The sequence below is a fragment of the Phyllobates terribilis genome, unplaced genomic scaffold (assembly GCF_046119375.1).
Source record: "Phyllobates terribilis strain yellow unplaced genomic scaffold, ASM4611937v1 Scaffold_12__6_contigs__length_324123572, whole genome shotgun sequence".
Lineage (NCBI taxonomy): Eukaryota > Metazoa > Chordata > Amphibia > Anura > Dendrobatidae > Phyllobates > Phyllobates terribilis.
Genome location: NW_027362772.1, coordinates 55,380,146 through 55,393,547, shown reverse-complemented (window position 1 = coordinate 55,393,547; position 13,402 = coordinate 55,380,146). Strand labels below are relative to the sequence as shown.

The window sequence follows — 13,402 nt, the reverse complement described above, 5'->3', positions numbered from 1 at the left end:
TAGATCTGGGTGATTGTCAAGGAGGTCACCCAGACTTATAGGTACCATTTTACTCCTCCAATAACGTGTTATTGAATGCTGAACTTCTGTTTCAAAAACAGTGTCGGTCAACATTTGCCTTTATTGACTGTGGATCCGCGGCTAATTTCATTAATTCGGGACTTGTTCAGAAGTTAGGATTAGGGACAGTTAAGGTAGAAGACCCTATTCAAATTGTGGCTATTGATAGAACACCGTTGCTAAAAAATCTGGTTCAGTTAGTTACGGTGGAGTTCACACTCAAGGTGGGGTTGTAATGCACACGCCCGGGCTGAGCGGCGTGTGCGTGTGATTTCACTGGACCGTGCCGGAGAGTGAATGCCTGGAGGGGCATAACTAGGTATTCACCCGATCCGACCAGGGTCGCACGACGGCATACGACACCAGTGCACCAAGGAGGAACCGAGCAGAGGGACCAGGTGCTACTCCAGGACAGACCCCGGACACGGATGTTGACCCACACAGGGGAATACAGGAACAGACTGGTTAGGCTGGCACACAGACTGGTGGGAATAGGCAGGCACGACTGGTATGCAGGCAGGCGGGTATGCAGGCAGGGGGGTACAGGCAAGCACGGCTAGAGTGCAGACAGGAAGGCACTAGCAGGTAGGAACACAGGCGGGATAGGACCCAGTACACACTGGGACTCTGGAACAGAACCACAGATGTGGCGGACAAACACAGCAGAGTGAGGCCGCCCAGAGAGGTGAGCGAGAGCAGGGCAGGACGAGACCGCCCGGAGCGGTGAGCAAGAGCAGGGCAGGACGAGACCGCCTGGAGCGGTGAGCAAGAGCAGAGCAGGACGAGACCGCCTGGAGCGGTGAGCAAGAGCAGAGCAGGACGAGACCGCCTGGAGCGGTGAGCAAGAGCAGAGCAGGACGAGACCGCCTGGAGCGGTGAGCAAGAGCAGAGCAGGACGAGACCGCCTGGAGCGGTGAGCAAGAGCAGAGCAGGACGAGACCGCCTGGAGCGGTGAGCAAGAGTAGAGCAGGACGAGGCCGCCTGGAGCGGTGAGCAAGAGTAGAGCAGGACGAGGCGGCCTGGAGCGGTGAGCAAGAGTAGAGCAGGACGAGGCCGTCTGGAGCGGTGAGCAAGAGTAGAGCAGGACGAGGCCGCCTGGAGCGGTGAGCAAGAGTAGAGCAAGACTGCCGGAGCAGTGAGCAAAAGGATAAGAGCGGAGCGAGACTGCCGGAGCAGTGAGCAAAAGGGTCAGAGCGGAGCAAGGCTGCCAGAGCAGTGAGCAAAAGGGTCAGAGCGGAGCAAGGCTGCCGGAGCAGCGAGCAAAAGGGTCAGAGCGGAGCAAGGCTGCCGGAGCAGCGAGCAAAAGGGTCAGAGCGGAGCAAGGCTGCTGGAGCAGTGAGCAAGGCAGAGCAGGCTAGAACAGCCGGAGCGGTGAGCAAGGCAGAGCAGGGGGGACAGGGCTCTGTTCACACGGAACAGACAGGAAGGGAAAGGCAGAGCCAGATACCCACAGGGTACTTGCAGTGAAGTAGCGAGTGGACCACAAACTCACAAACAGGAGTACAGAGACAACAAGCAGGAGTTAGGTACGAGTTCAGACTCTGCAGAAAAAGGAAAGGAACGGACATAGAGAAAAAACAGGTAAAAAATAGGAGAGAGTTCAGACTGGAACTGAGTGTACGGAGGAGACCGACACTGCAGCGGAATACAGGAGCGAGTCTGGGAATACGGCCCCCAGAGAGGCGGGACGAGCAGGCAAGGAGCGTGTTCAGACAGGACAGACAAGATACAGGAGCGGGTCTAGGTAATCGGCCCCTAGAAGGCGGGAGGAACAGGCTAGGAGCATGTTCAGAGAGGCCTGGAAATACAGCCTCCAGGATAGGCAGACAAGAGAACACAGAACGGGACCTGGCACCTTCAGAGTGAAAGCACACACTGAATGAAACACAATGCTCAGGCATGGGTTAATTGGGGCAGCTGGGTTAAATACCAGGTGACAGACAGCAATAGGCTGAGGACGCACAAGGGGTGTGCCTACAGCAGGTACAAAAAGCAGGAAGTGATCGGGCGCCGCCCTTAAGCAGCAGCACACAGAAGCAAACAGACAGCATGGAGGGAAGCCAGAGAGACATTCTGGATTGGAGATCAAGTGCGCGCTCTTGCACAGTGGGAGATGGACCACTATGCAAGGGCGCCGCCAGGTATGTTACAGTACCCCCCCCTTACGCCCCCTCTTCTTCAGGCCTGCCAGAATCTTCCGCAGGGAATTCGAGGGCCAATCCTTCACTTCAAGGAGATCACTTCCACTGTCCACAGGAAAAACTGGTCTCATCTGGTTAGCTAGGATGCTACCTCCTATCCAGCCATCCTCAGCAACAGACGAAACGGGTGGAGTACCAGGAACAGCACACAAGGAAGTCTCTCTCCACATATTTTCAGGTGGCACCCCAGAGGGTACAGGAGACAACTGGAAGTCCTCCACCGGGTTGGAGGGGAGCAGAGACTTGGGGGTAATCTCTGCTTCGAGGTACATCTTGTCAAACTCACAGGAAGAAATAGACGGGTTATCAGGTACAGGATGAGGAAAAGTCACTGTCTCTTTGTTATCTGGTGGTACCCCGGAGGATTCAGGAAACAACTGGAGGTCCTCCGCCGGGTCAGAAGAGTGCAGAGGCTCAGAGAAAACATCTGCTTCAGAGTACACTAGGTCGGACTCACTGGACGAAGCAGGCGAGGTATCGGGTACCGAGTATTGGAAAGTCTCTGTCCATTCACCACCAGGTGGCACCCCGAAGGGTTCTGGAGACAACTAGAGGTCCTCCGCCTGGTCAGAGGGGTGTAGAGACTCATGGGTAACCTCTGCTTCAGAGTACACTAGGTCGGACTCACTGGACGAAGCAAGCGAGGTATCAGATCCAGGATATAGGAAAGTCTCTGTCCATTCACCACCAGGTGGCACCCCGAAGGGTTCTGGAGACAACTGGAGGTCCTACGCCCGGTCGGAGAGGTGTAGAGACTTGGGAGTAACCTCTGCTTCGGAGTACACTAGGTTGGACTCACTGGACAAGTGAGCGAGGTATCAGGTACAGAGTATAGGAGAGTCTCTGTCCTTTCGCTACCAGGTAGCACCCCGAAGGGTTCTGGAGACAACTGGAGGTCCTCCGCCTGGTCGGAGGGGTGTAGAGACTCGGGGGTAACTACCATTTTGGGGTACCCATTGTCAGGCTCACAAGACGGAGCGGACAAAGTATCGAGTACCGGGTGTAGAGAAGTCTCTCTCCATTTGTCATCGAGTGGTATCCCGGAGGATTCAGGAGGCAACAGGGGGTCCTCCGCCAAGTAGTAGAGGTGCACAGACTCGGAGGTAATCACAGCTTCGGAGCATCCTTGGACATGCACACTGGTTAAAGTGGGTGAAGCATCTGATGACGGGTGCAGGAAGTTCTCCTGTGTGGAGTCTGGATGGGCAGTAGTCTCTTCGGGCAGGAGAACTGGTGCACTACCCACGCACATTACCCGTTGGGGCTTCTCCGGGATACAGGGAGATGAAGCTTCAGTAGGGACTTCAAGGTTAGGGTCAGGAGGTCTCAGGGAGGACAGACCCTGGCGTGACGGCTTGTCTCTACGTCTAGCACGTCTGGACTGCCTCTTGAGGTTGTGAGAAGTATTCCGGAGAGCGTAGTCATCCTGTGTGGATTCTGGGTGGGCAGTAGTTTCTTCGGGCAGGAGGACTAGTGCGCTACCCACACACATTACCCGTCGGGGCTGCTCCGGGATATTGGGAAGCGAAGCTTCAGCAGGGGCTTCAGGGTTAGGGTCCTCGAAGACCATACGAAAGGCCACCAGGAAGGCCTGCAGGTCAAGGACGACAGGATCCCATGCTTCCCATAGGGGGGTGACCCATTTCAAGGCATCACCCGCTAGGTAGTCAATCATAAAGGCCACTTTAGCCCAATCGGAAGGAAAATAGAGAGGGTAGGCCTTGAAGTGTAGCATGCATTGCTCCACAAATGCACGACTTTGTTTTGGATCCCCAAAGTACCGTGGCGGATCCGCAGGAACGAGTGCAGAAAGATCCATCTGGATGGGTGCGTACTTCGCCTGGAACTCAGCTAAAGAAAAAAAAAAAATTTTTTTTATTTTTAATGCACGTATTCACTGGAAAACGTCTCAGAGAGCGAAGGCCGTGGGGCTCAACGGGAACCATGGTCTGAGCATGCTGTAATGCACACGCCCGGGCTGAGCGGCGTGTGTGTGTGATTCCACTGGACCGTGCCGGAGAGTGAATGCCTGGAGGGGCGTAACTAGGTATTCACCCGATCCGACCAGGGTCGCACGACGTCATACGACGCCAGTGCACCAAGGAGGAACCAAGCAGAGGGACCAGATGCTACTCCAGGACAGACCCCGGACACGGATGTTGACCCACACAGGGGAATACAGGAACAGACTGGTTAGGCTGGCACACAGACTGGTGGGAATAGGCAGGCACGACTGGTATGCAGGCAGGCGGGTATGCAGGCAGGGGGGTACAGGCAAGCACGGCTAGAGTGCAGACAGGAAGGCACTAGCAGGTAGGAACACAGGCGGGATAGGACCCAGTACACACTGGGACTCTGGAACAGAACCACAGATGTGGCGGACAAACACAGCAGAGTGAGGCCGCCCAGAGAGGTGAGCGAGAGCAGGGCAGGACGAGACCGCCCGGAGCGGTGAGCAAGAGCAGGGCAGGACGAGACCGCCTGGAGCGGTGAGCAAGAGCAGAGCAGGACGAGACCACCTGGAGCGGTGAGCAAGAGTAGAGCAGGACGAGACCGCCTGGAGCGGTGAGCAAGAGCAGAGCAGGACGAGACCGCCTGGAGCGGTGAGCAAGAGCAGAGCAGGATGAGACTGCCTGGAGCGGTGAGCAAGAGCAGAGCAGGACGAGACCACCTGGAGCGGTGAGCAAGAGCAGAGCAGGACGAGACCGCCTGGAGCGGTGAGCAAGGGCAGAGCAGGACGAGACCGCCTGGAGCGGTGAGCAAGAGTAGAGCAGGACAAGGCCGCCTGGAGCGGTGAGCAAGAGTAGAGCAGGACGAGGCCGCCTGGAGTGGTGAGCAAGAGTAGAGCAGGACGAGGCCGCCTGGAGCAGTGAGCAAGAGTAGAGTAAGACTGCTGGAGCAGTAAGCAAAAGGATAAGAGCGGAGCGAGACTGCCGGAGCAGTGAGCAAAAGGGTCAGAGCGGAGCAAGGCTGCCAGAGCAGTGAGCAAAAGGGTCAGAGCGGAGCAAGGCTGCCGGAGCAGCGAGCAAAAGGGTCAGAGCGGAGCAAGGCTGCCAGAGCAGTGAGCAAAAGGGTCAGAGCGGAGCAAGGCTGCCGGAGCAGCGAGCAAAAGGGTCAGAGCGGAGCAAGGCTGCCGGAGCAGCAAGCAAAAGGGTCAGAGCGGAGCAAGGCTGCCGGAGCAGTGAGCAAGGCAGAGCAGGCTAGAACCGCCGGAGCGGTGAGCAAGGCAGAGCAGGGGGGACAGGGCTCTGTTCACACGGAACAGACAGGAAGGGAAAGGCAGAGCCAGATACCCACAGGGTACTTGCAGTGAAGTAGCGAGTGGACCACAAACTCACAAACGGGAGTACAGAGACAACAAGCAGGAGTTAGGTACGAGTTCAGACTCTGCAGAAAAAGGAAAGGGTCGGACATAGAGAAAAAACAGGTAAAAGATAGGAGAGAGTTCAGACTGGAGCTGAGTGTACGGAGGAGACCGACACTGCAGCGGAATACAGGAGCGGGTCTGGGAATACGGCCCCCAGAGAGGCGGGACGAACAGGCAAGGAGCGTGTTCAGACAGGACAGACAAGATACAGGAGCGGGTCTAGGTAATCGGCCCCTAGAAGGCGGGAGGAACAGGCTAGGAGCGTGTTCAGACAGGCCTGGAAATACAGCCTCCAGGATAGGCAGACAAGAGAACACAGAACGGGACCTGGCACCTTCAGAGTGAAAGCACACACTGAATGAAACACAATGCTCAAGCATGGGTTAATTGGGGCAGCTGGGTTAAATACCAGGTGACAGACAGCAATAGGCTGAGGACGCACAAGGGGTGTACCCACAGCAGGTACAAGAAGCAGGAAGTGATCGGGCGCCGCCCTTAAGCAGCAGCACACAGAAGCAAACAGACAGCATGGAGGGAAGCCAGAGAGACATTCTGGATTGGAGATCAAGTGCGCGCTCTTGCACAGTGGGAGATGGACCACTATGCAAGGACGCCGCCAGGTATGTTACAGGGGTCACTTCATACAGAATTAATCTCTTGTTATGTCTTGGACAATTTACCTGCTGGGATTGTGTTGGGTCTTCCTTGGCAGCGCATGCATAATCCGATCATTGACTGGTATCAGAAAGATATTGTCAAATGGGGCCCTCATTGTATTGAAAGATGTCTTAAATCTGTGCACGCTTGCTCCGTTAGTCTGGAGGGTCTTCCGGAATACCTGAAGGCCTTCGGAGATGTTTTTTTGGAAGTAGAGTCTGAGATCTTGCCTCCTCACCGTTCCTATGACTGTGCTATTAATCTCATTCCTAACGCCAAATTACCCAAAGCTCGCTTGTATAACTAGTCTGGCTCTGAGCGGGCAGCCATGAAGGCTTATATTAACGAAAGTTTACGGAAAGATCATATTCGTCCTTCCTCATCGCCGGTTGCCGCCGGATTCTTTTTTCCACTTATCCCTGATCCACATAATCAGCTTTCGGGGGCAAAATGGTTTTCCAAACTGGATCTCAGTGGGGCATGTAATCTAATACGTATTCGTGAGGGTGATGAGTGGAAGACAGCGTTTTTAACCTCTGAAGGTCTTTCTGAAAACCTCGTCATGCCTTTTGGTCTAACAAATGCACCCGTGGTCTTTCAGAATTTTATGAATGATATTCTCTCTGATTATATTGGGAGATTTATTGTGGTTTATTTAGATGATATTCTAATTGTTCACCTGATCTGGATATTCATTATAAACATGTCCGTTTAGTTCTGCAAAGGTTAAGAGATAATTGTTTGTTCGCCAAGATTGAAAAATGTACCTTTTCTGTTTAAGAAATATCATTTTTGGGCTTCTTTGTGTCTTCATTGCCTCCGGGTTTAAGATGGACCCTGGAAGGTTCAGGCCATCATTGATTGGGTTCAACCCAGCGACCTTAAGGCTCTGCAGCACTTTTTAGGGTAAGCAAATTATTACAGAAAATTTATTAAAGGTTTTTCTCAGATCGTCAAGCCTCTTACGGACTTCACTTGCAAAGGGGCGGAGCTAAAGGTTTGGTCGCCCGAAGCAGTCGGGGCTTTTGAAAACTTGAAGAAATGTTTTATGTCTGCTCCTGTACTTGTTCAACCAGACCTCCAGAGGCCATTCATTGTGGAGGTGGATGCTTCTGAGGTTGGGGTGGGGGCTGTATTGTCTCAAGGTCCTTAGACTTTAACTAATCTGTGACCATGTGCCTTTTTCTCTAAGAAATTTTCTCCTGCTGAAAGAAACTATGATGTGGGTAATCGAGAGTTACTTGCTGTCAAATTGGCTTTTGAAGAATGGAGGCATTTTTTGGAAGGAGCCGTTCATCTGGTCACCGTGTTGACAGATTACAAGAATCTAGCGTATATAGAATTTGCTAAGCAGTTGACTCCTAGACAGACCAGATGGTCTTTGTCTCGTAGCCTTGATTCTGTGTCTCCTCCGGAGCCTCCTTCCTCCATTCTTTCTCAGGGTATAGTTGTGGCCATGGTTTCCTCTGAGCTGGAAGCGGAAATCCGTACTGCTCAGTCCTTGGCTCCTTCCAATATTCCTGAATGCAAGTTGTTTGTCCTTGTGTATCTCAGATTACGCCTTTTGCAAGAATTCCATGATTCTGTGTTGAGTGGTCATCCTGGAGTTACTGCCACCCAGAAGGCAGTTGCTAGAACATTATGATATTTGGAGGGCTCTGTGGGGTCCATTATACTATATGGAGGGCTATGTGGAGGTCACTATAAGATTTGAAGGGACATTATGATATTTGGAGGACTATGTGGGGGCTATTATAATATTTGAAGGCTTATTTGGGGGCCATTATACTATATAGAGGGCTATGTGGGTGCCATTATAATGTACGAGAGCAATTATACAGTGTGTAGGTTTGTGTGGGTCTATCATGCTGTGGAGGGCAGTGTGGGTGTCATAATACTGTTTGTAGGGCTGTGTGGAGACCAATTATATTGTTTGAAGGGCTGTGTGGGGTCCATTATACTATGTCTCTGTATGTATGTGCTCTGTCCATGCATGTGTCGGTGTGTATATGCTCCATACATGCATTTATCGATATGTATGTTCTCCGTCCATGCATGTGACTCGCCCCCTGGGCCGTGGGGCACCCGGAACCGGGCTTCAGTGCAATGTTGGGGGTAGTAGTGGCAACCCGATCCCGTGGCTCAGGGTGGTCAGACCAAATGCTGTGGCAGTCTATTTATAGGGTTTTGAGTGTCCGACTATGCCACCCGTGGATTGCGGTCAGGGATGACCACCGCTGCAAGGCAGACTACTGAGGCTGATGTTGGTATGCAGCACAGGGATAGGATAACTCCCCACGGGAAGAGTGTAGCCTCAGGGCAATGTAGGTGAATGCTGGGGGTGATAGTGCAGGCCGCAGTAATAACAGTTCAGAGTCCGCTTCAAACAGTCCAGGGTCTTTATTGCAGATGTTATTACTGACCCAACAGGAGTACCGGGTAGGAATGGGCCTGTGTATCTGAGGACATTCGGGCGAGCCCCACTGGTCAGGGTGAGTGTGTAGGCCTACCGTTCTCTCTATGCTCTTTCTGACTATCCCCCTTCTCTTGGTGTAATAGCCCACGTCCCTGAGCTGGCCGTGTACTACGCCTGTATGGCTTGCGACTTGGGCCTTAGGTACCTGTTGCTTCTCCGTGCTGTACCGGTCCCTCTGTGTGGCGGAACCTCCAGGCTTCTTAGGCCAAGGAACCTGAAATCCCTTGCGGATTGGTTTTCTGCTGCAGGGCTTGCAACCCTGACAGCCTCGGACCCCAGTGTCCGGTTGTGTAGTTCTCTCTCAGCCAGGACCGGCTCTCGTCGCCTCTGTCCCTGGCTTACTGTTCCTCCTCTGCCTCCCGGACTCCTCAGCTGCTGCTGACCTGTCCCTTTCCTCTGGGAACCCTTCTGGATGCTTCAGAAGTGGGTCCTGGTCTCTCTAAACGTGCCCTCAGTTCCAGCTTTTATAGGGGCAGCCTGCTCCCCCTACTGGCCTAGGACAGGAGGTGCTGCATGCTAATGGTCCTCCCTGACCTGGGAACCTCCCTCCTGCTCTCAGACACAGCCTTTGATATTTGTGGCATCCAGGCCTGGGGTGACACACATGTGTCTGTATGCATTTTCTCCATCCATGCATGTGTCAGTATGTGTTTTCTACATTCATGCATGTGTCGGTATGTATGTGCTCCATCCGTGCATGTGTCGGTATGTATGTGCTCCATCCATGCATGTGTCGGTATGTATGTGCCCTGTCCATGCATGTGTCGGTATGTATGTGCTCTGTATACATGTATTTGTATGTACGTATGTGCCTGTATGTATGTGCTATGTGTATATAAATGTGCGTAACATGAAGTTTGTATGTCACATACTGTGTGTGTTTAGCAACCACATTTATAAATACCGGAAGCACAGACTGGAGACCATAGGTGGAAACATCAGCAATAGACCAACAAACGAGCAAAGTGCTGCCTATTGCTTATGCCGGAACAAAAATCATTGATCTCAGCAGCACATCGCCAGGTGTAAACTGCAGATATGCTGCTGATAACATGATACTGTATGGGGATAGATTGATCTACTAGTGATCGTTTTGCTCCCATCATTCTTCCTCAGCCGGTGTAAAGAGGCCGGGGAACAAGCACCGAATGACTTCAATATTGTCGATCACCCTCGTTTAGCGGCTTGAACTCAGCGCATGTAAATAGAACCGAAATGTTTCTGTGCGATGGTGCAATTATGTTGGCATTTGGGGCCCCACTTTAAACTTTTGCTAAGTGCCCCACTTTGTCAAAAATGGGCTCTTTGTATATATATATACTGGTACATCTTGCCAGCTTGTTGTTTCACTGAGTGCCGCACTTTAATCATTTTGTTGCAGTACCTCTGTGGCAACTGGACTCGCAAGGGCGCCACATTACTATACAAGCTTTCCAGCTTTGTTTGTTTGTGTTTAACCCCTTCATGACATGCAGCGTACATAAACAGCGCATGTCATGTCTCCCGCTTTGGCTCCAGCCCTGAGCCCGCACCTTTCGGGGACATGACAGCTGATCTGATAAGCTGTCATGTGCCCCTAACAGCAGCGGGTGGAATCGCGATCCACCCGCAGCTGTTAACATGTTAAATGCCACTGTCAATCTCTGACATTTAACATGGTCGTGGTGGAAGGACATCACTAGTTGACATGACAACGGGGCGCCAATGGGTTGGCATGACAACCCAGGGTCTGCAGGAGACCCCCAGCGGTTGTCATTGTTAGGATGCTATGAGCGCCACCCAGCGGTCAGCACTCATAGCAAGTGAGCATTTCTGTTACACTCAGGCGATCTGATGATCGCAGACTATTAAAGCAAGTAAAAAGTAAAAAAAAAAAAAATGTTTTTAAAAATATTAAAAAAAATAAGAAAAGCATAAGTTTAAATCACCCCCTTTTGCCCCATTCAAAATAAAACAGTAAAAAAAAATCACATATACAAATATTTGGAGCTTCCTCTCCCCCTGACGAAGCCATTTCTTATGGCGATACGCGTGGGGTTACCATCCTCTATCCACCCATGAATTTTGCTATGGACATAGGTTCAGTATGATTGTTTAAACTCTGTTTAACTTTGTGCTTGTGCTACTCTGGCAGCCGTTGCTGTGCACATAAGTGCACTATTTGAATGCACTGTTTCAGTATTGTCCTTCGCAGGCATATCACTTTGACTAGCAATTGCCATTTATCTTTATAGAGCTTGCAGGGCCTCTGAATAAGTTGGCACCAGCATTGTGCATGTTACAAAATCTTTTCATGAGCAATTTCCCTATTAGAGGACTTGGCACTTTTTTCAATGGCAGCTAACTAGTATGTTTACATATATGCTTTAGCACTTTAGAGGGTTTTTTTGGAACCACATGGTATACTCATATATTCACTAAATACCATAAACCTATGTGATTGTTCACTCTCCTATGTCCTATTTAGCAAGGTGGTATGGAGGTGTCTTAGCCTGATCCTGGGCTATTTGACATGTTGTTTGTGGGTTTTATTTGTTTTTAATTGTTTGTGTTGTGGCTCACTTGTATTATAATAAAGATAAATGTATCTTTAGTATTGAGATCCCGTTATGTTGCATTTCTTCTCTCTTTTTTGTACATGTCTCTTCATGCAACAGGTTGATCTCTACTAAGTATATTACACCTTTTGCCACATATTTGGTATCGCCGCATTCAGAATCGCCCGATTTATCAACATATAAAAATAATTAGTCCGATCGGTAAACGGCGTAATGAGAAAAAAATCAAAACACCAGAATTAAGTTATTTTGGTCGCCGCATCATTGCAATAAAATGCAATAACGGGCGATCAAAACATCGGATCTACCCCAAAATGGTATCAATAAAACATCAGCTCGGCGCGCAAAAAATAAGCCCTCACCCGGCCCCAGATCCCGAAAAATGGAGACGCTACGGGTCTCGGAAAATGGTGATTTTTTTTTTTTAGCAAACTTTGGCTTTTTTTTCACCACTTAAATAAAAAAAGAACTTGTACATGTTTGGAATCTACAAACTCGTAATAACCTGGAGAATTATAATGGCAAGTCTGTTTTACCATATAGTGAACATGGTAAAAAAAAAAATTTGTAAAATTGCACTTTTTTTGCAATTTCATCGCACTTGAATTTTTTTTTCCCGTTTTCCAGTGCATGATATAGTAAAACCAATAGTGTTGTTCAAAAGTACAACTTGTCCCCCGAAAAAACAAACCCTTACTCGGTCATATTGACCGAAAAATAAAAAAAGTTATGGCTCTGGGAAAAAAAGGAGCAAAAAACAAAAGCGCAAAAACGGAAAAGGGCTTCATCGTGAAGGAGTTAATGTCCCTTTCTTTTGCTCTTTTTGGTAAGTATTTGTTTCTTCAGATGCTTTCTTATACCATGTCTGATGGAGAGACCTCAGTAGTCTGGAAAGCTGATGTGTAACGTCCCTTATTTTTTTGTTAGTTATTAAAAGCGATCATATTCACAAAATTATTATATTGTTTTTCCCACTGAGAACGATCAATCTTTAGATCTATGAGACTCGCTGACAGCAGCTCAGAGACATCACATGGAGCGTTTGGTAACCTCGCTGCTGCTTGGCAGCTTTATCTTATACGGGCAGCGCTGACTGTGCTCTCATACCAGGTACTTTTTGCACTGACGGCGGCTATCAGAGACGCGCTTACAGCGAGTTCAAGCAGCTTTACCTGAATAACTTTTATCAGGCTGTAGTCAAAATCCATTTTAATAATTATATTTTACCATTGATTGATAAAAGTTATATTTTTTTCCCAGTTTCTGTTTTCCTTCCTATTGATGTAAGTGATAGTTATGGTGCCGAACACTAATGTGAATTTACGTTATATGGGACTTCAGCAATCCATATGATCATGATATTGGATGAGCCGAGTTGTCGGCTTCCAGGAACCTTACACCCAATAATATTATGCATCGTTTAATTAATATGAACAGAATCTTAGGATGGCCTAGCATTAGCTCTTACCTGTAGGACAGGTCTCTGTTCACACTTGCGTTCTGTGACGTTGCTGAAAATAGGTTTCCTTGAAACTGCTCTTGCCACATGTCTGTCGGTTTCTCTGTTCCTCAGCCGACTGTCTCTTTCTCCAGTAGCATTTGCCTTATATATTGACAACTCAAACTGAAAGTAAAATAGTCATATAAATGGCTCTAATTACACGGTTTTATCACATCAGAGATCTATACAATGTAACCGGAGACGTCAGTCTTCCTGATACTTGCAAAGCTTAGCCGAGTTGGCGATCTAGGTCCAAATGATAGCAGCCATCAATTACATATAGAGTCTGGCCCATCCTACCCCCTAGTCAAACTAGAGTTTACCTTAATGGTAGATATGTAACACGGGCACTTTAGATGCAGTGACACAGAAACACAGAGCAGCCAATACGAGGTTAATAAACAGGGGGGGGTTTATAAGAACAAGGTCAATCTCTACGCAGGGAGCAACTGTTATGTTCTGCTACCAGAGCTAAGGAAAGAGAGGAGATCTGTCCCTACGATAGAACTCAGCTTGATCCCTACGATGTAACAGGGAACCTGATCCTGCGATCAGACCTGCTAAAGTCCTCAGCTAGTCTGT

General features: G+C 49.7%; 1 protein-coding gene across 7 annotated transcripts in view; it reads right to left on the bottom strand.

Annotated features, from left to right (window-relative positions):
* Positions 1–12,941, bottom strand: part of LOC141172043 (guanylate-binding protein 3-like) — a 369,874-nt gene extending 356,933 nt beyond the window's left edge. For all 7 annotated transcript variants that reach the window (XM_073655827.1, XM_073655829.1, XM_073655828.1 and 4 more), the window contains exon 1: positions 12,788–12,941. In XM_073655827.1, coding sequence (XP_073511928.1) covers positions 12,788–12,867 — 80 coding nt within the window. In that variant the 5' untranslated portion in view covers positions 12,868–12,941. The remainder of the gene's footprint in view (positions 1–12,787) is intronic.
* Positions 12,942–13,402: the final 461 nt, after the last annotated feature.